The sequence below is a fragment of the Schistocerca serialis genome, chromosome 4 (genome assembly GCF_023864345.2).
Source record: "Schistocerca serialis cubense isolate TAMUIC-IGC-003099 chromosome 4, iqSchSeri2.2, whole genome shotgun sequence".
In the NCBI taxonomy this organism is placed as follows: domain Eukaryota; kingdom Metazoa; phylum Arthropoda; class Insecta; order Orthoptera; family Acrididae; genus Schistocerca; species Schistocerca serialis.
In genome coordinates this window covers 410,047,808-410,067,490 of record NC_064641.1, presented here as the reverse complement: position 1 = coordinate 410,067,490, position 19,683 = coordinate 410,047,808, and the positions used below count along the sequence as shown (strand labels likewise).

Below are 19,683 nucleotides of genomic sequence, written 5' to 3'. Positions count from 1 at the left end.
CCTCGGACGAACGGTGGAAAACAGACATTTTGTTTCCAGAGAAATTATTAATTTGTGAGTTGTGATCGATATCAGTCGCTTTAAATATTTAATTCCGGATTTGTAGCATTCCTAGCGTAACTAGGCATTTAGAAATTGATGCTAATCAAATTTTCACTGGCGTTAATAAATGGTTTGCGGAGAATTCACTGTCATTAAACTTTTAAAAGACCCACTATATGCAGTTCAGAACATGTAAGAGATTTCCTTCCAGAATTTGTATAACATATGAAGACATGCAAATCGAAGAGGTTGACAGTGTTAAATTTCTGGGCCACAACTCGATAATATATTCAGTTGGGGAGGGAATACCAAAAAATTGCTGAAGCGCCTAAACAGGTCCATATCTGCAGGATGCAGCTGTAGGAGATATAAATATATATATATATATAAAAACTTGTATAATTTGCTTACTTTCGTTTTATTATGTCATATGGGATCATATTCTGGGGTAACTCGTCAAACCGAGCAGAAGGTTTTAGAGTGCAAAAGCGTGTAAAAAGACTCATCTGTGGTGCAAATTCAAGACTGTCTTGTAGAAACCTGTTCAAGGAACTGGGTATTCTAACCACTGCTTCTCTGTATATTTATTCCATAATGAACCTCTGTTTGCAACCAATAACTCAATAAATAATGTCAATATTGGGGATACGAACAATTTACATAAAGACCTAAAACCACTTAACTTCGTTCGAAAAGGGTCCAATATTCAGGAACACGTATTTTCAATAAATTCCCAGCAGCTATTAAAAACTTGGTTTCAGATAAAGTGCAGTTCAAACGAAGTTTTAAAGACTTTTTGACAGGCAATTCCTTCTACTCTGTAGATGAATATCTTAAGAGGGAATGTTAGACAAGCTTAAATAAAAAAGTCTGTTAGATTTCTGTTTTGACAGCACTTAGTCACAACAGTGAAGATAAAATGTTTTGTGTATGATACATTTATTTAATGCGCATGACTATGTTTCATTTTGACAGCGTATTAATTCTGTAAATATTAACAGTTCCAGTTTACTGTTTTGTATTCACCTATTGTGACTATCTCCTGACAAATGATGTGGGTAGTGAGTATTATATTTGAATGGTTTATGTTTTTTATTTTACGCTTTCTGACTTCTTGTAGACCCACGAGAATCGTCTCATTATTGGGTTAGTGTGAAGAAAAAAAAAGAGAATTATCATAGTAATAGTGCTGTTAGAATGAACATACAGGAGAGACAGAAGACCGGTGTGGTCTGAACTCTTTCAAGAGCATACACACGATAAGGGAAAGAGTATCTGTATTACGAGGGGTCTTCGAAAAGTAAGTTACAGATTGTTATGGCAGAGCAAGTAAGGTTTATTAAACGCTGCACTACTCTTGAAATTGACATAGGTGATTGACAATATTTTTCACCATACTGACCAAACTTTTGTAAACAATGGGCGGAACGTTCTGTCAATCGTTCAATTTCTCGACGATAAAATACAACTTCTTGGTCACAGAGCCGTTCGAGAACCACTGTGCGAACGTCCTCATCAGTGGAAAATCTGAAATTTCTGCGAATCTGTTCCGCAGATATACCTGAACATTGTTGTCTGCGATCGATGTCGGTGATCTTTCTTCTCCATCGGCAACACTTACGTCTGCGCTGCCTTGCTGAAATTACGGGCACCATTTTACTACGGCTGGACGAAACAGGCCATTTGATCCATATACTGCTGAACTGCAAAATGTATCTGTGTGTAATTTAGATGATTTGCTCACAGGAATCGCACAGCGTCGAGTTTTTATAGTTTGGAGAACCTTCCCAGTTACTCCCTCATTTCACTGTCACAGGTGTGATGCACCTGTTATCCATTGTTATTGTTGTTGTGGTCCTCAGTCCAAAGACTGGTTTGATGTAACTCTCCACGCTGGAGCATCCTGTGGAAACCTCTTCATTTTCCAGTACCTATTGCTAGCTACGTCCTTCTGAATCTTTTTAGTGTATTTATCTCTTGGTCCTCTACGATTTTTATCGTCCACGCTGCCCTCCAATACTAAATTGGTGATCCCTCGATGTCTCAGAACATGTCCTACCAACCGAACCCTTCTTCTACTCAAGTTGTGCCACAAGCTCCTCTTCTCCCCAATTCTATTCAATACCACCTCCTCTACCGATCTAATCTTCAGCATCCTTCTGTAGCACCACATTTCGAAAGCTTCTATTCTCTTCTTGTCTAAACTATTTATCGTCCACGTTTCACTTCCATACATGGCTACACTCCATACAAACACTTTCGGAAACGACTTCCTGACATTTAAATCTATACTCGCTGTTAACAAATTTCTCTTCTTCAGAAACGCTTTCCTTGCAATTGCCAATCTACATTTTATATCCTCTCTACTTCGACCATCATCAGTTATTTTGCTCCCCAAATAGCAAAACTCCTTTAGTACTTAAAGTGTCTCATTTTCTAATCTAATACCCTCAGCTTCACCCGACTTAATTCGACTACATTCCATTGTCCTCGTTTTGCTTTTGTTGATGTTTATCTTATACCCTCCTTTCAAGACACTGTCCATTCCGTTCAACTGCTCTTCCAAGTCCTTTGCTGTCTCTGACAGAATTACAATGTCATCGGCGAACCGCAAAGTTTTTATTTCTTCACCATGGATTTTAATACCTACTCCCAACTTTTCTTTTGTTTCCTTTATTGCTTGCTCAATATACAGATTAAATAACATCAGGGATAGGCTACAACCCTGTCTCACTCCATTCCCAACCATTGGTTCCCTTTCATACCCCTCGACTCTTATAACTGCCATCTGGTTTCTATACAAATTGTAAATAGCCTTTCGCTCCCTGTATTTTACCCCTGCCACCTTCAGAATTTGAAAGAGAGTATTCCAATCAACATTGTCAAAAGCTTTCTCTAAGTCTACAAATGCTAGAAACGTAGGTTTGCCTTTCCTTAATCTTTCTTCTAAGATAGGTCGTAAGGTCAGTATTGCCTCACGTGTTCCAGTATTTCTGCGGAATCCAAACTGATCTTCCCCGTGGTCGGCTTCTACTAGTTTTTCCATTCGTCTGTAAAGAATTCGTGTTAGTATTTTGCAGCTGTGGCTTATTAAACTGATTGTTCGGTAATTCTCACATCTGTCAACACCTGCTTTCTTTGGGATTGGAATTATTATATTCTTCTTGAAGTCTGAGGGTATTTCGCCTGTTTCATACATCTTGCTCACCAGATGTAGAGTTTTGCCAGGACTGGCTCTCCCAAGGCCGTCAGTAGTTCCAATGGAATGTTGTCTACTCCTGTGACCTTGTTTCGACTCAGGTCTTTCAGTGCTCTGTCAAACTCTTCACACAGTATCGTATCTCCCATTTCATCTTCATCTACATCCCCTTCCATTTTCGTAATATTGTCCTCAAGGACATTGCCATTTTATGGACTCTCTATATACTCCTTCCACCTTTCTGCTTTCCCTTCTTTGCTTAGAACGGGGTTTCCATCTGAGCTCTTGATATTCATACAAGTGGCCCTCTTTTCTCCAAAGGTCTCTTTAATTTTCCTGTTGGCAGTATCTATCTTACCGCTAGTGAGATAAGCCTCTACATCCTTTCATTTGTCCTCTAGCCATCCCTGCTTACCCATTTTGCACTGCCTGTCGATATCATTTTTGAGACGTTTGTATTCCTTTTAGCCTGCTTCATTACTGCATTTTCATATTTTCTCCTTTCATCAATTAAATTCAATATTTCTTCTGTTACTCAAGGATTTCTACTAGCCCTAGTCTTTTTACGTATTTGATCCTCTGCTGCCTTCACTATTTCATCCCTCAGAGCTATCCATTCTTCTTCTACTGTATTTCTTTCCCCCATTCGTGAAAATTGTTCCCTTATGCTCTCCCTGAAACTCTGTACGACCTCTGGTTTAGTCAGTTTATCCAGGTCCCATCTCCTTAAATTCCCACCTTTTTGCAGTTTCTTCAGTTTTAATCTACAGTTCATAACCAATAGATTGTGGTCAGAGTCACATCTGCCCCTGGAAATGTCTTACAATTTAAAACCTGGTTCCTAAATCTCTGTCTTACCATTATATAAGCTATCTGGTACCTTTTAGTATCTCCCGAGTTCTTTCATGCATACAACCTTCTTTCATGATTCTTAAACCAAGTGTTAGGTATGATTAAGTTATGCTCTGCGCAAAATTCTACCAGGCGGCTCCCTCTTTCATTTCTTAGCCCCAATCCATATTCACCTACAATGTTTACTTTTCTCCTTTTTCCTACTCTTGAATTCCAGTCACCCATGACTATTAAATTCTCGTCTCCCTTCACTACTTGAATAATTTCTTTTATCTCATCATACATTTCATCAATTTCTTCGTCATCTGCAGAGCTAGTTGGCATATTAACTTGTACTACTGTAGTAGGCGTGGACTTCGTGTCTATCTTGGCCACAATAGTGCGTTCACGATGCTGTTTGTAGTAGCCTCCCCGTACTCCTGTTTTTTTTTTTTATTCATTATTAAACCTACTTCTGCATTACCTCTATTTGATTTTGCATTTATAACCCTGTATTCACCTGACCAAAAGTCTTGTTCCTCCTGCTACCGAACTTCACTAATTCCCACTATATCTAACTTTAACCTATCCATTTCCCTTTTTAAATTTTCTAACTTACCTACCCGATTAAGGGATCTGACATTTCACGCTCCGATCCGTAGAATGCCAGTTTTCTTTCTCCTGATAACAACGTCCTCTTGAGTAGTCCCCTCCCGGAGATCGGAATGGGGGACTATTTTACCTCCGGAATATTTTACCCAAGAGGACGCCATCATTATTTAATCATACAATAAAGCTGCATGCCCTCGGGAAAAATTACGCCTGTAGTTTCCCCTTGCTTTCAGCCGTTCTCAGTACCAGCACAGCAAGGCCGTTTTGGTTAGTGTTACAAGGCCAGATCAATCAATCATCCAGACTGTTGCTCCTGCAACTACTGTGAAGGCTACTGCCCCTCTTCAGGAGCCACACGTTTGTCTGGCCTCTCCACAGATACCCCTCCGTTGTGGTTGCACCTACGGTACGGCTATCTGTATCGTTGAGGCACGCAAGCCTCCCCACCAGCGGCAAGATCCATGGTTCATGGGGCGAGGGCTTCTCATTACCTGATCATTGGTTACTTGATCTACCCATCTAATCCATTCTTCTGTAGCCCCACATTTAAAAGGTTTCTATTCTCTTCTTGTCTAATCTATTTATTGTCCATGTTTCAGATCCATAAATAGCTGCACTCCATACAAATACTTTCAGAAAAGACTTCCTGACACTAAAATCTATACTCAGTGTTAACATATCTCTCTTCTTCAGCAACGCTTTGCTCTCCATCGCCCATCTACATTTTATAACCTCTCTACTTCAACCATTCTCAGTTATTTTACTGCCGAAATAGCAAAACTTATCTACTGCTTTAAGGGTCTCATTTCCTAATCAAATTCCCTCAGAATCACCTGATTTAATTCGACTACATTCCATTGTCCTCGTTTAGCTTTTGTTGATGTTCATCTCATATCTTCCATTCAAGACAATGTCATTCCATTCAACTATTGTTCCATGTCCTTCGCTGCATCTGACAGTATTGCAATGTTATCGGCAAACATCAGGGTTTTTATTTTTTCTTCCTGGATTTTAAATCGTACTCTAAATTTTTCTTTGGTTTACTTTACTGCTTGTTGAATGTACAGATTGAATAACATCGAGTATAGGTTACAACCCTGCCTCACTCCCTTCTCAACCATTGGTTGCCTTTCGTGCCCCTCGACTCTTATAACAGCCTGGTTTCTGTACAAAATGTAAACAGCCTTTCGCTCCCTGTATTTTACCCCTTCCACCTTCAGAATTTGAAAGAGAGTGTTCCAGTCATCATTTTCAAAAGCTTTCTCTATGCCCTCAAAAGCCAGAAACGTAGATTTGCCTTTCCTTAATCTATCTTCTAAGATAAGTCATAGGGTCAATACTGCCTCGCATGTTCCTACATTTCTAGCGAATCCAAAGTGATCGTACCCGACGTCGGCTTTCACCAGTTTGTCCGTTCGTCTGTAATGAATTCGTGTTAGTATTTTGCAGCCATGACTTATTAAAGTGATAGTTCGGTAATTTTCGCACCTGTCAACACCTGCTTTCTTTGGAATTGGAATTATTGTATTCCTCTTGAAGTCTGAGGGTATTTCGCCTGTCTCGAACATCTTGCTCATCAGATGGTAGAGTTTTGTCATGGCCGACTCTCCCAAGACTATCAGTAGCTCTAACGGAATGTTATCTACTCTTGGGGCCTTTTTTCGACTTAGGTCTTTCTGTACTCTGTCAATTTCTTCACGCAGTATCATGTCCCCCGTTTCATCTTTATCTACGACCTCTTCCATTTCCATAATATTGCCCTCAAGTATATCGCTCTTGTCTAGACCCTCTATATACTCCTACCGGCTTTCCCTTCTTTGCTGGGGACTGGTTTTCCATCTGAGCTCTTGATGTTCATACAGGTGGTTCTCTTTTCTCCAAAGGTCTCTTTATCTTTTCTGTAGGCAGCATCTACCTTAGCCCTAGTGATATGTGCTTCTACATTCTTACATTTGTCTTCTAGCCATTCCCGCTTGGCCATTTTGCACTTCCTATCTATCTAATTTTTGAGACGTTTGTATTCCTTTTCGAGTGCTTCATTTACTGCATTTTATATTTTCCCCTTTCGTCAAATAAATTCAGTATCTCTTCTGATACCCACGGATTTCTACAAGCCCTCGACCTTTTACTACTTGATCCTCTGCTGCTTTCACTATTTCATTTCTCAAAGCTACCCATTCTTCTTCTACTGTATTCCTTTTGCCTGTTCTTTTCAATCATTCTCTAATGCTCCCTCTGCACCTCTCTACAGCCACTAGTTATTTCAATTTATCCAGGCCCCATCTCCTAAAATTTCCACCTTTCTGCAGTTTCTTCAGTTTTGATCTATAGTTCATAACCAATAGATGGTGGTCAGAGATCACATCTGCCCCTGGAAATATCTTACAATTTAAAACTTGGTTCCTAAATCTGTGTCTTACTATTATAGAGTCAATATGAAACCTTCCGGTGTCCCCAGTTCTCTTCCAGGTGTACAATCTTCTTTCCTGATTGTTAAACCAAGTGTTAGCGATGATTAAGTTATGCTGTGTGCAAAATTCTACCACACGGCATACTCTTTCATTCCTTATCCCCCGCCCGTATTGACGTCCTATTTTTCCTTGTCTTCAATTTCCTACTATCGAGTTCCAGTCCCCAATGACTACTAAATTGTCATCTCCCTTAACTATTTGAATTATTTCTTTTATCTCATCATACATTTCTTCACTCACTTCGTTATCTGCGGAGCTTGTTGGAATATAAACTTGTTCAACTGTGGAGGTCGTGATGTTCGTGTCAATCTTGGCTACAATAGTGCGTTCACTGTACTATTCGTAGTAGCTTATCTGCGTTCCTATTTTTTATTCATTATTAAACCTACTCCTGCAATACCCCTATTTGATTTTGTATTTATCACCTGACCGGAAGTCCTCTTCCTCCTGGCATCGAACTTCACTAATTCCCACTATATCTAATTTTAACCCATTCGTTTTCCTTTCTAAATTTTCTAACCTACCTGATCGATTAAGGGATCTGACTTTCCACACTCCGATCCGTAGAACGCCAGTTTTGTTTCTCCTGATAATTACTTCCTCCTGAGTATTCGCCGAACGGAATATTGTACCCAATAGGAAGACATCATCATTCAATCATACAATAAACCTGCATGCTCTAGGGAAAAAATACGGTTGTAGTTTCCCCTTACTTTCAGCTGCTCGTAGTACCAGCTCAGCAATGTTGTTTTGGTTGATGTTACAAGGCTGCTTCAGTCAATCATCCCGACTATTGCCCCTGCAACTACTGAAAAGGCTGCTGGCCCTCTTCAGGAACCACACGTTAGTCTGGCCGCCTGAACAGATAAGCCTCCGTTGTGGCTGTACCTACGGTATGGCTACCTGCAACGCTGACGCACGCAAGCCTCTTCACCAACGGCAAGGTCCATGGTTCACAGGGCGGCGGTTATCTGTACCGCAGCAGAACTTTTGGTGTGTATGTGAAGGAAAACGGCAACATGGTAATGCACAACTCTTGTTGTGCAGAGGTCCTAGAATGGATCGACATGTGTAATTTACATTTCCACGTCCTCTCGTAGTTTCGCATATGGTAGAGGGGTGGAGGAACGAAGAACAGTTTCTGATAATATACAATGAAGTCTATTTTCATTAATCATAAAATACACTAACACTTCCTTTTGTAATACATCGTTAGTACTGACAATGTTCTTAACCGAGAGACACTGGTTTTGCACGTACTAATCTGATGTCAGGCCGGTAGGATTGAGATACGAGTGTCATTCGCAAAGTAGATAACGGTTTGACCACACAGTTTAAGCTTTCACAGCTGGTACTGACATCACTTAAAACTGCCACTTTACCTCTGAATGTGTGTCCTGCAGTCGGAGGGGAAACGGTAGGAGAATGTTTTAAATGTTTAAAATAACGTTTGTTCTGCAGATATTTTTATTTTATATAATTAAAAGAAACTTTATTTTACAAACAATTTTATACCCAAGCTACTTTTCTACGCAGTCACAGCTCAAATTTAAGCACTTGTCGTACAGTTTTATCAGGTTTGCTACACCTTCTCCATACCCGGTTGTCGCCAAGTTGTTGAACCACTGATAACGGCTTCTTTACGTTCGTCATCATTTCCGTAGCATTGTCTACACCAAAGGCTCTTAATTTGAGGAATAATCACATGGGGTTAAGTCCGGACTGTATGGCGGATGTTGAAATATTTTCCACTGAAATCTCTCCCGCTGCATGCAGACGTGCATTATCGTGAAGGAGGCGACTCCGCTGGTTACCATTCGGTGGCTGTTGTTTCTAATAGCGCGGCGAAGTCATTGAAGAGTCTGACAGTAAGACACTGCATTTACGAAACGCCTATCTTTGAGTTTTGTTTCAGTCCTTGCTCTATCAGTCACCAATGAGGGCCAGCTCGAGCGATCTTCGTCTTGAACCATATTTCGGTCCGCCATTAAAGATGATACGCCACTTCTAAGCTTGCGCTTCGTTCATCACATTGCCTAGAACTCATTTATCTGTCTATAAATTTCGATAGGTCGGACTTGTGGGTTTAAAAAGAGGATAATACTACGCCCTTCACACTTTACCGGATCGTCAATTTTTTCACGCGTTTTAAAGTGGCACAGCTAAGCAGTAAGCGACCGCATAGAATCGCAGCTGCCGTCAAAGTGAAGCGGACGAGTACCAAGATCAGTGGTCGGGCGGCGGTGGTGGGGTAGGGACACGGCGACGTGTCAAAACAAAACGTTCTTAACATCCCGGATGACCCTCGTATATGCGAATAATTTCTAAACTCACCTTTTTGGTAGTTTTACAATGGCTGGTAGCACAAGCAAAACCGTCGCAAACTGAAGGTATAGAGCCGGCCGGAGTGCCCGAGCGGTTCTAGGCGCTTCAGTCTGGAACCACGCGACCGCTACGGTCGCAGGTTCGAATCCTGCCTCGGGCATGGATGTGTGTGATGTCCTTAGGTTAGTTAGGTTTAAGTAGTTCTAAGTTCTAGGGGACTGATGACCTCAGCTGTTAAGTCCCATAGTACTCAGAGCCATTTTTTTTTGAAGGTAGAGAGCTACTGGAAAATTTTGAGATAGAGAAGCATCTTATATTTTCAGCTATATGAAAATAGGGGAGAGCGGCAGAGTAATTTTGTGATTGAATGACAAATAGCTATGAGTACGCTTACTCTACCGTAAAATATGCAGCAGAAGCCTAAATTGGAATGAACACATAAAATATACCTTAGGAAAAGAAGATGAACTCAACCGTGAAAGGAGTGGGTTATAAAACACTTGTTCCGCCGAGTATAGGGTATTGCGCATCAGTCTGCGACCCTAACCAGATTGGCTTGAAACTAGAGATGGACAAGATCCAAAGAAAATCGTCTCGTTTCGTCACGGGATCGTATAGATGGCACGGTAGCTTTACAGAGATGCTCAACAAACTCCAGTGGCAGAAGCTGCACGATAGTTGTTGTGCACCACGGATATGATTGTTACGAAAATTCTGAGAGATTGCTTTCCAGGTAGAGACAGACAACATGTTACTTCCTTCCATATACGTCTCGCAAAATGACCATAACGACAAAATTCGAGCAATCAGAGCTAATAGAGAGATTTACCGACGGTCATTGCCCCCACGTGCCATTCACGAATGGAACTGGATACGGCGAATCAGTTAGTGGTAGCAGGAATGCCTTCCACCACACGTCGTCGGGTGGCCTTCGGAGTGTTGATGTAAATGTAGCTGTAGATGTAGATATTAGCCGGTATTCATATTATGGTTTTCTTCAAACTGACACTGATTCATACGTCTGTCTTTGCGGCGGAGCAGGACGCGACTTGGGTTTGCGAAGATCGTATGAGTCTTAAATACTACACAGAATATTCTGTGGAGATGCCTTCTGTGACCGTTCTGTTCAGTTTGTATTCAGATGAATTAACCAATAAATAGATGATCTAAGGGCATGAAGATGTTGAGCTACACTGACATGTAGCGGTTAATACTATTCGTTTTGTTGAGAGTAAAATCATATTAACCTCGTCTAAAAATTTCCCAAAAACCTTTAGTCACGTCGTCGTTAATCTCACCGTAATCTGTAGTTGTGAATATCAAAAAAGAAAGATGGAGTTATGGTACCATTAGGCAAAGTTACTACAAGATCTAAAATATGATTAGAAAAAGTTCCATTAGAACAAATAATGCGTTTTATATACCTCTGATGCTACGGTATACGCGACTGCAACAGAAAAGCTTAAAAAAAGCTCGATAGATATTCAAGAATGTGCGTAGCAAAAAGATGAGCTCTGGGTCTCCACTGTAGAAAATATGTTGTTGTTGTTGTGGTCTTCAGTCCTGAGACTGGTTTGATGCAGCTCTCCATGCTACTCTATCCTGTGCAAGCTTCTTCATCTCCCAGTACCTACTGCAACCTACATCCTTCTGAATCTGCTTAGTGTATTCATCTCTTGGTCTCCCCCTACGATTTTTACCCTCCACGCTGCCCTCCAATACTAAATTGGTGATCCCTTGATGCCTCAGAACATGTCCTACCAACCGATCCCTTCTTCTGGTCAAGTTGTGCCACAAACTCCTCTTCTCCCCAATCCTATTCAGTACCTCCTCATTAGTTATGTGATCTACCCATCTAATCTTCAGCATTCTTCTGTAGCACCACATTTCGAAAGCTTTTATTCTCTTCTTGTCCAAAGTATTTACCGTCCATGTTTCACTTCCATACATGGCTACACTCCATACAAATACTTTCAGAAATGACTTCCTGACACTTAAATCTATACTCGATGTTAACAAATTTCTCTTCTTCAGAAACGCTTTCCTTGCCATTGCCAGTCTACATTTTATATCCTCTCTACTTCGACCATCATCAGTTATTTTGCTCCCCAAATAGCAAAACTCCATTACTATTTTAAGTGTCTCATTTCCTAATCTAATACCCTCAACATCACCCGACTTAATTCGACTACATTCCATTAGCCTCGTTTTGCTTTTGTTGATGTTCATCTTATATCCTCCCTTCAAGACACCATCCATTCCGTTCAACTGCTCTTCCAAGTCCTTTGCTGTCTCTGACAGAATTACAATGTCATCGGCGAACCTCAAAGTTTTTATTTCTTCTCCATGGATTTTAATACCTACTCCAAATTTTTCTTCTGTTGCCTTTACTGCTTGCTCAATATACACATTGAATAACATCGGGGAGAGGCTACAACCCTGTCTTACTGCCTTCCCAACCACTGCTTCCCTTTCACGTCCCTCGACTCTTGTAACTGCCATCTGGTTTCTGTACAAATTGTAAACAGCCTTTCGCTCCCTGTATTTTACCCCTGCCACCTTTAGAATTTGAAAGAGAGTATTCCAGTCAACATTGTCAAAAGCTTTCTCTAAGTCTACAAATGCTAGAAACGTAGGTTTGCCTTTCCTTAATCTTTCTTCTAAGATAAGTCGTAAGGTCAGTATTGCCTCACGTGTTCCAGTGTTTCTACGGAATCCAAACTGATCTTCCCCGAGGTTGGCTTCTACTAATTTTTCCATTCGTCTGTAAAGAATTCGTGTTAGTATTTTGCAGCTGTGGCTTATTAAACTGATTGTTCGGTAATTCTCACATCTGTCAACACCTGCTTTCTTTGGGATTGGAATTATTATATTCTTCTTGAAGTCTGAGGGCATTTCGCCTGTTTCATACATCTTGCTCACCAGATGGTAGAGTTTTGTCAGGACTGGCTCTCCCAAGGCCGTCAGTAGTTCCAATGGAATGTTGTCTATTCCTGGGGCCTTGTTTCGACTCAGGTCTTTCAGTGCTCTGTCAAACTCTTCACGCAATATCGTATCTCCCATTTCATCTTCATCTACATCCTCTTCCATTTCCATAATATTGTCCTCAAGTACATCGCCCTTGTATAGACCCTCTATATACTCCTTCCACCTTTCTGCTTTCCCTTCTTTGCTTAGAACTGGGTTTCCATCTGAGCTCTTGATGTTCATACAAGTGGTTCTCTTATCCCCAAAGGTCTCTTTAATTTTCCTGTAGGCAGTATCCATCTTACCCCTGGTGAGATAAGCCTCTACATCCTTACATTTGTCCTCTAGCCATCCCTGCTTAGCCATTTTGCACTTCCTGTCGATCTCATTTTTGTGACGTTTGTATTCCTTTTTGCCTGCTTCATTTACTGCATTTTTATAAAAAGATACACAAATAAAATTCTGTAAGATCGTACCGTTTCATCATACCTTATGAGTGGGAGTCCATCATTTGCCGAAGTTAGCTTTCACGTGTAAACCACAGCGGACCAACGAAAATATGGATCAGTCAACCGGAAAAGGCAGCAGCGTCTGATTGTAGCGGGGATGATGGAAAATAAATGTTTCATTAATGTTCGCAATGTTCATCCAGCGCTGATCTGCTTCCAGAATTCGATGGCGATAAACGTGTACTTCACGCACATGAACTTAAAGAGTCTCGCAGAAATGGTCGATCAAGAAGTTGGACTATTGTTGACACAATTTTTCTAGAAATAATTAATTTGGGAAAATGGATCAAATTTCAATTATAGCTAGGTTTACCGTTCATACACCTCTTTAGTCATTATAAGTTGATCTCGAGTAACGTTTTCTCCATAATTGCAGGCTTATCGACAATGAACGTCCGGCAAAGAAATCGAGGGCATCTTTTGGTTGGGACGACTACCACACATTGGACGAGGTGAGTCGATACTTTCGGTATACTAGTCGCAAAGTAAACGACAGAGAGGAAATTTAGGATTTAAAAATTTATCGAGAAATGCTTAGTTTAATTCTTTGTAGACTTTTAAGCAGACTTGTACTTTAGTAATCTCCATAAATATACTTGTAACTATGCAATTACTTTAAATCACTTCTTCATTTTGTTTCCAAATTTTGTTGGCCTGCACATAACTGCTTCAGTGACCTGGTTCACGCTTGGGAAGACGCCAATGACGTGGAATCGGCGTACAAACATGACTAATATATTTTACTATTGCTTCATTTGTGTTAAGGGATGAACAATAAAAATATGATACATTAGAAGTTAATTGCTGTTTCTTATGAAGCTGAATACGTAAAGCAAATACAATAAGAAGTACTAATTATGGATAATACACCCAGAACACAAAGACATCCTGGACAGGGCAGACACTGTGAAATTGAAATGGGCAGGGCATGTTACCAGAAGATATGATGACCAACGGGCAAAGGGAGTGCAGGAATAGAGTCTAAGAGACAGAGACCGACCACGAAGAAAACCACCGGACCGATGTTCGAAGACCTGCGGAAGATAATTGAGATCGACTGGCTGCATATCGCCAAAGATCGTTGCTCACGAACGAAGAAGTTACCGACATATCGGAGCTCAATACTTGGTGAGATCACTTCCTTTAGTGATAGAAATAACTGATAATGATGACTCTCAGTGCATTTGTATTATAGATAATTAGGAAATTACTTCCAAAACCTTCTCCGTAACATCGATCAACTGATTCTGTTCCCATACATCCATAAAGAAGAAGGGACATAACAAAACTCGATATATTAGTACTAAACACATGAGAAATTTATTTCGCTACTTATGAAGCTTCAGGAAATCTGGACCAGGTGAACAGTAGGAGAGAAACGAGGCTTACCAAGTTATGTGTTCGCATAACAGTTACGTAATCCTGTCAGTTTAAACGATTGTAATCACTGTATGGAGTTCAGTACTACGCCGTTCTCCAATTCATTCGCTGCTGTCTTTACCTTGTTATTGGCTACCTGGCACCCTAGCATCCATGACCACAGTGTAAATTCCCCATTATGTGGTTCTGTATGAAATTTAGCCCAAATTAACCTTCCACTCTATAAAAAGTCTATGTATTACCAAAACTATGTACCCACAAACTGTTATCGAACTTAAACTCATATGCTAACCTTTGACTAAAGGAACCTAATTTGGATTGAACTGGAACTGGTCTGAATACAGCTCTTCTTTATATGAAATGCACAACTGAAGTAAAACAATTATCTGGCCCTAACCAAAATTTTTACTATCCCCACGTCTTGACAAAATTGTTGTAGATTTCTCGAAAGCAAACAGCAACCAGGCAGCGGCTAATCTATATTTCAATTTAAAATAAAATTTCCAAACAATATTCAAAATCTTCTATTTGTATAGCCTGAAGCGGACAGTGAAAATTTGTACCAAGGCCGAGAACTGAAGCCGGCTCTCCTGCCTCAATTCTCGGCTTTGGTACAAATCTTCATTCAACGCTTCAGTCTATATTCATAAATTAATATCTGTATGAGACCAGTAAAGACACTGAAACTGTGTCATATCATTTATATAAACATTCAGAGTGTTGCATACTACAGTGTATAGCGCAAAGTGGTAATGAAAAAACTTCTTTGAACAGTAGGGTGGGGAGAGTAACTATTCCTATGAAATGATGTTCCAAAGACAATGGTTTTAGAACGAAGTTTGTATTCAAAAAGACAGAGTAAACCTAACACTGGTCTGGATAATATTATGCTTGACAAAGTAAACAACGATTTAAAAAGGGTACAATGTTAACAGACAATATTTAAAAATCAAACAGCTTAATCAGTTGATATGTTAGTGCATGACCCAGGGACGTGAGGTGGTCTTTCTCTCAGCTCTAAGAAAGTTAACTGGCTGACTGTAATCATTCCGACAAACTTGCTGCGGAGTGTTGCAGTCTTACCTCAGATTTCTTCTCTTTAAAAAAAAATAACATTATTCAAAATTTATAGTGTTTTCGCCTTCCAATATGTACGTCATATTCATCCTTTCTGGCTTTGACAATAATTCTCTGTTCATCTAACAGATTCATTCACAAGTCAACACAGCACTGCTAAATACGTCGATAAACTACCACACTTCAACTAAGAAAGTAGCAGACTGCGCAAAGGCGAAGACTGTGCCACAACAAGACCAAAGATTGATTAACAGTAACTTGCTCTCTCTCTGACGTGCACATCGATAACGTATAAAAAGAAGACATGTCCACCTTACAACAGGTCCCGCACACTCCCACCTCTGACTCTGCGCACTCCTGCCTTTGCACGTATTTTATCGTTAGATGTTTTCTTCTGTAAATGATAATACATATACTTCTTACTTTGCCTTTCCTGTCTAAAACATTCTAATTGTGTCCTTTTAACTCTCTGTTTAATGTCACACATCCTCACTGGCTTTCAGTTTTTCGTTCTTCAGCTTCCCCACATCGCATGCCTCTCATCAGCACAAGCACATGTGTTGCTATAAACGTGCATCCTCCTCTGTGCAGATAAACGAGTGGCTTGACTCGCTGGCCGACTCCTACTCCGGCGTAGTGACTACAGTTGTGGGCGGCAGCACCTATGAGGGCCGCGAAATCCGCGGAGTCAAAATTTCCTACGGCACCGGCAACCCCGCAGTCGTCATCGAGGGAGGTGAGTAAACAATTGAGCCATCACCGTTCTTGCATTCAGTATTTGTCAGTCGATCATCAGTGCTTAATCAATTTTCCTATCATTTGCGTTAAACAAGATCCCGTTACCGTTTTTCTGTTAATATGCTTTGCTGAGTCTCTAGTCTCCATGAACTCTGGATGGAATCCTGCGCCGTCGACCCAAGAGATGGACTAATTGATCAGAAGCAGATGGACCTCCTATACAATTCGGAATTGTTAACTAGATGTCACTACATGCGGAGCCTTTCGTATAAAATGAGGCGGGAAGTATTCTGATGTCAGCAGAGAAGCAGTCACAGTCAGGACTGCTACCTGACTTCGATGGTGGACTAGTCTTTGCATGTCATCTGACTAAGAAATCCATCAGGACATTTCTACCCCTCTAAAGCTGCCGGTATCGACTGTTCGTGATGTGATTGTGAAGACGAAATGCGTAGGCACGAGCAGAGCTAGACCAAGAATTGACAGACCTGATGTACAGGCGGACGGGAGCCATCGAGCACGAGAGAGGACGGTTTAAAAAAATCGCATCATGTCAGCACAAGGAACCACTCATGAGTTGCAAAGTGCTACCAACAGTCTAGTGAACACATTGACTGAATGGTGAAGAAAATCCTTATAAGTGGCACATTTCTGTAGCCAGTGGCAGGCGACGCTTGAGGTGCTGCAAAGAGCGACGGAGCGACGCCACTGGGCAGTGGACGATTGGAGACGAGTGATCTGGAGTGATGCATTACACTGTACTCTGTGGCAATCGGGTGAATCGCTTTGGTTTGACGAACGCGTGAAGAACGTTATCTGCCGTCGTGTGTATTGCCAGCAGTGCAGTGTGGTGGAGGTAGTGTTAGGGCACGTTGTGTTTTTCATGGTTAGGGTGTGGTGCTTTGATGCACTTAAGAAAAACACTCAGTACGGAAGGTTAAAAAAAATGGTTTAAATGGCTCTGAGCAGTATGGGACTTAACTTCTGAGGTCATCAGTCCCCTACAACTTACAACTACTTAAACCTAAATAACCTAAGGACACCACACACATCCATGCCCGAGGCAGGATTCGAACCTGCGACCGTAGCGGTCGCGTGGTTCCAGACTGAAGCACTTAGAACCGCTCGGCCACAGCGGCCGGCAGTACGGAAGGATATGAAAACGTTTTACGGCACTGTGCACTGCGTACAGTTAAGGAGCAGTTCGGAAACGATGACTGTTTGTGTTAAGATGGCAGTACACCCTGTCATAAAGCAGCATCTGTGAGGAAGTGATTTGTGGACGGTAACTTTCCTGAAATGAACTGGCCTGCCCAGAGTCCCTGCTGGAACTCTGAGATGAATTGGGAAGTCGACTTCACTTCAGACTTCAATGCCCAACAACCTGACCTTCCCTGGTTTCTCCTCATGAGGAAGAACGGGTTGCCATTCCTCCGCAGACATTCAGACACCTGATTAAAAGTGTCCCTGGCTTTTAAACCGTCATAAGGGCAGAATATGGACACACCGCATATTAGTGTCCAGTAGAAGCGCTGCGGATATAGTGCAATTTATCAGTTGAATGTTACCTTTGGATGAGTTGACTGAAGTGTACTAGAACCGTTATAAATATTAACTTTTACGTATGACTTGAGGCCACAACCCGGCGGCACATGTTTCCGCCGAGAGTGGCGTACATTTTCATTCGCACCGCCGAACAATACCACGAAAGCACAATATGATTTTATTTCATAATTTGTTTTCGGTTCTACAGAAGCGTTATATGACTGAAATCGTCTCATACAGATTTCGTCAAAAAAAATACCACAGTTATATTAAACGAAAAGTCTGATTATTAAGGATGATTTGAGGACGTATTAGTCATTACTTATGAGTCTCTAGTCTCTGTATAAATAAAAAGACATCAAAGACGTCTTTTAGGACTCAAAAGTTGAGGTGCAGAAGTTGAGCGATTCATTCTCTCTACAAAGTGTCACTAAATCACCGACAAAGCTTAGTATGTAGCGAGGGACCACATGTTGTTTATTTTTCAAGAAAGAACTACTGTCCGGAAATGCATAGTTAAGATACTGTCGTACGCTGGAGAAGGGACATGACCAAACAACTTCGGGTTGTGTTTGGTATCATGATTTACTTCGCAACGCCTTAACTGTCAGCGTAAAGAGAATTGCCCCTAACAAATAACATTCCTCCTCACTTCCGGAGCAAAGTTCCATAATTAAAATGATCAGTTCATCCTCCTGCTCAACACACTAAATTTTCTGCAGGCAGTGTTATTCCTCAATTTTACACACAAGCCAAATTATTTGTTAGCCAAAAGTTTACCGAAAACAATTGAAGAATCTTTGACGCCATCGTTCTCGAACTTCGACGCCCCACGGCATCACAACCCTGCATTGCGCGTCGTGCAGTATACTAAGTGTTGTCGATGTTATTTTTTATACATCATGCGTAAAAGAGCTAAAGAGCTGCCCTTTCTATAATAATTTCATTAGAATGTCTTTGAGAGTCTGAAAAGCGCGCTGTTTGCAGGCATCCACGCGAGGGAGTGGATCAGCGCTGCCAGCGTGACGTGGTTCATCAACGAGATCCTCACCTCGACCGACGCCAGCGTGAGGAGCATCGTTGAGAGCTTCGACTTCTACATCTTCCCCAGCACCAACCCCGACGGATACGTGTACACCTGGACGGACGTAAGTCGCTGTCTGATAAATGTGGCCAAAACTGTTTTCCCAAAAAATTCTTGAGATTCGTAGACCGCACCGTTGTGTACGACTTCGTATACAATGGTTAGGAGACGTGGGTTACAGGGTGCTGCGCAGAGTCGTCGTAGGAAAGCTGGAAAGAAGTACAAATGATTGGCGAACAAGTTAACACAGTAAACAGAAGATTTACTTAACTTTTATTTCTCGCTACAAATAATGCAACAAGAAATACTGTCCTGCTCTCAGTGTTAACAAGAATGAGGCTCTCTGAACTAAGGCAAGAATGATACTGTCGTTGTCACGACTAGGCGGCGTCTGCGTAGCGTCACGTAGCGAAGGGGCTCCAAGTGTGAGTGGGTTGTCTGGCTGCCACCGGCTGTCTAATACTGCGGCGGCAGAGGTCTCTAGTCAAACGCAGCCGCACTAGGTGAGACGCAATGGGTGGGCACGACTGATGTGGGGGTATGACAGAAACCTGCGATTCTGTTGTCAACTTCGTTGTTCGCAGGTGCTATCGAATACATGACAGCATACGCATCATATTGCTGTTGTGCCTTGCACGCTAGTGTAATCCAGTCTGTCAAGGCTTCATCTTCTCTTCATAACTATTGTAACCTACATCCAATTGATCTTCCTACTGTAGTTGAGCTGTGGTGTCACACTGCTGTTTTTAACCCTTATACTATACTCTACATGCATTCTTGCACGCTAGTGTAGTCCAGTCTGTCCAGGCTTCATCTTCATAACTATTGTAACCTACATCCAGTTGAACTTCCTACTGTAGTCGAGCTGTGGTGTCACACTGCTGTTTTTAGCCCTTACACTAT

At 41.4% G+C, this 19,683-nt stretch overlaps 1 protein-coding gene across 1 annotated transcript in view; it reads left to right on the top strand.

The window, feature by feature from the left end:
- The window catches only part of LOC126474499 (zinc carboxypeptidase-like), a 50,207-nt gene that overhangs the window by 5,043 nt on the left and 25,481 nt on the right, over nucleotides 1-19,683 (top strand). The window contains exons 3-5 of the mRNA XM_050101969.1: nucleotides 13,333-13,408; nucleotides 16,005-16,149; nucleotides 18,684-18,844. Of these exons, the coding sequence (XP_049957926.1) occupies nucleotides 13,333-13,408; nucleotides 16,005-16,149; nucleotides 18,684-18,844 (382 nt within the window). The remainder of the gene's footprint in view (nucleotides 1-13,332; nucleotides 13,409-16,004; nucleotides 16,150-18,683; nucleotides 18,845-19,683) is intronic.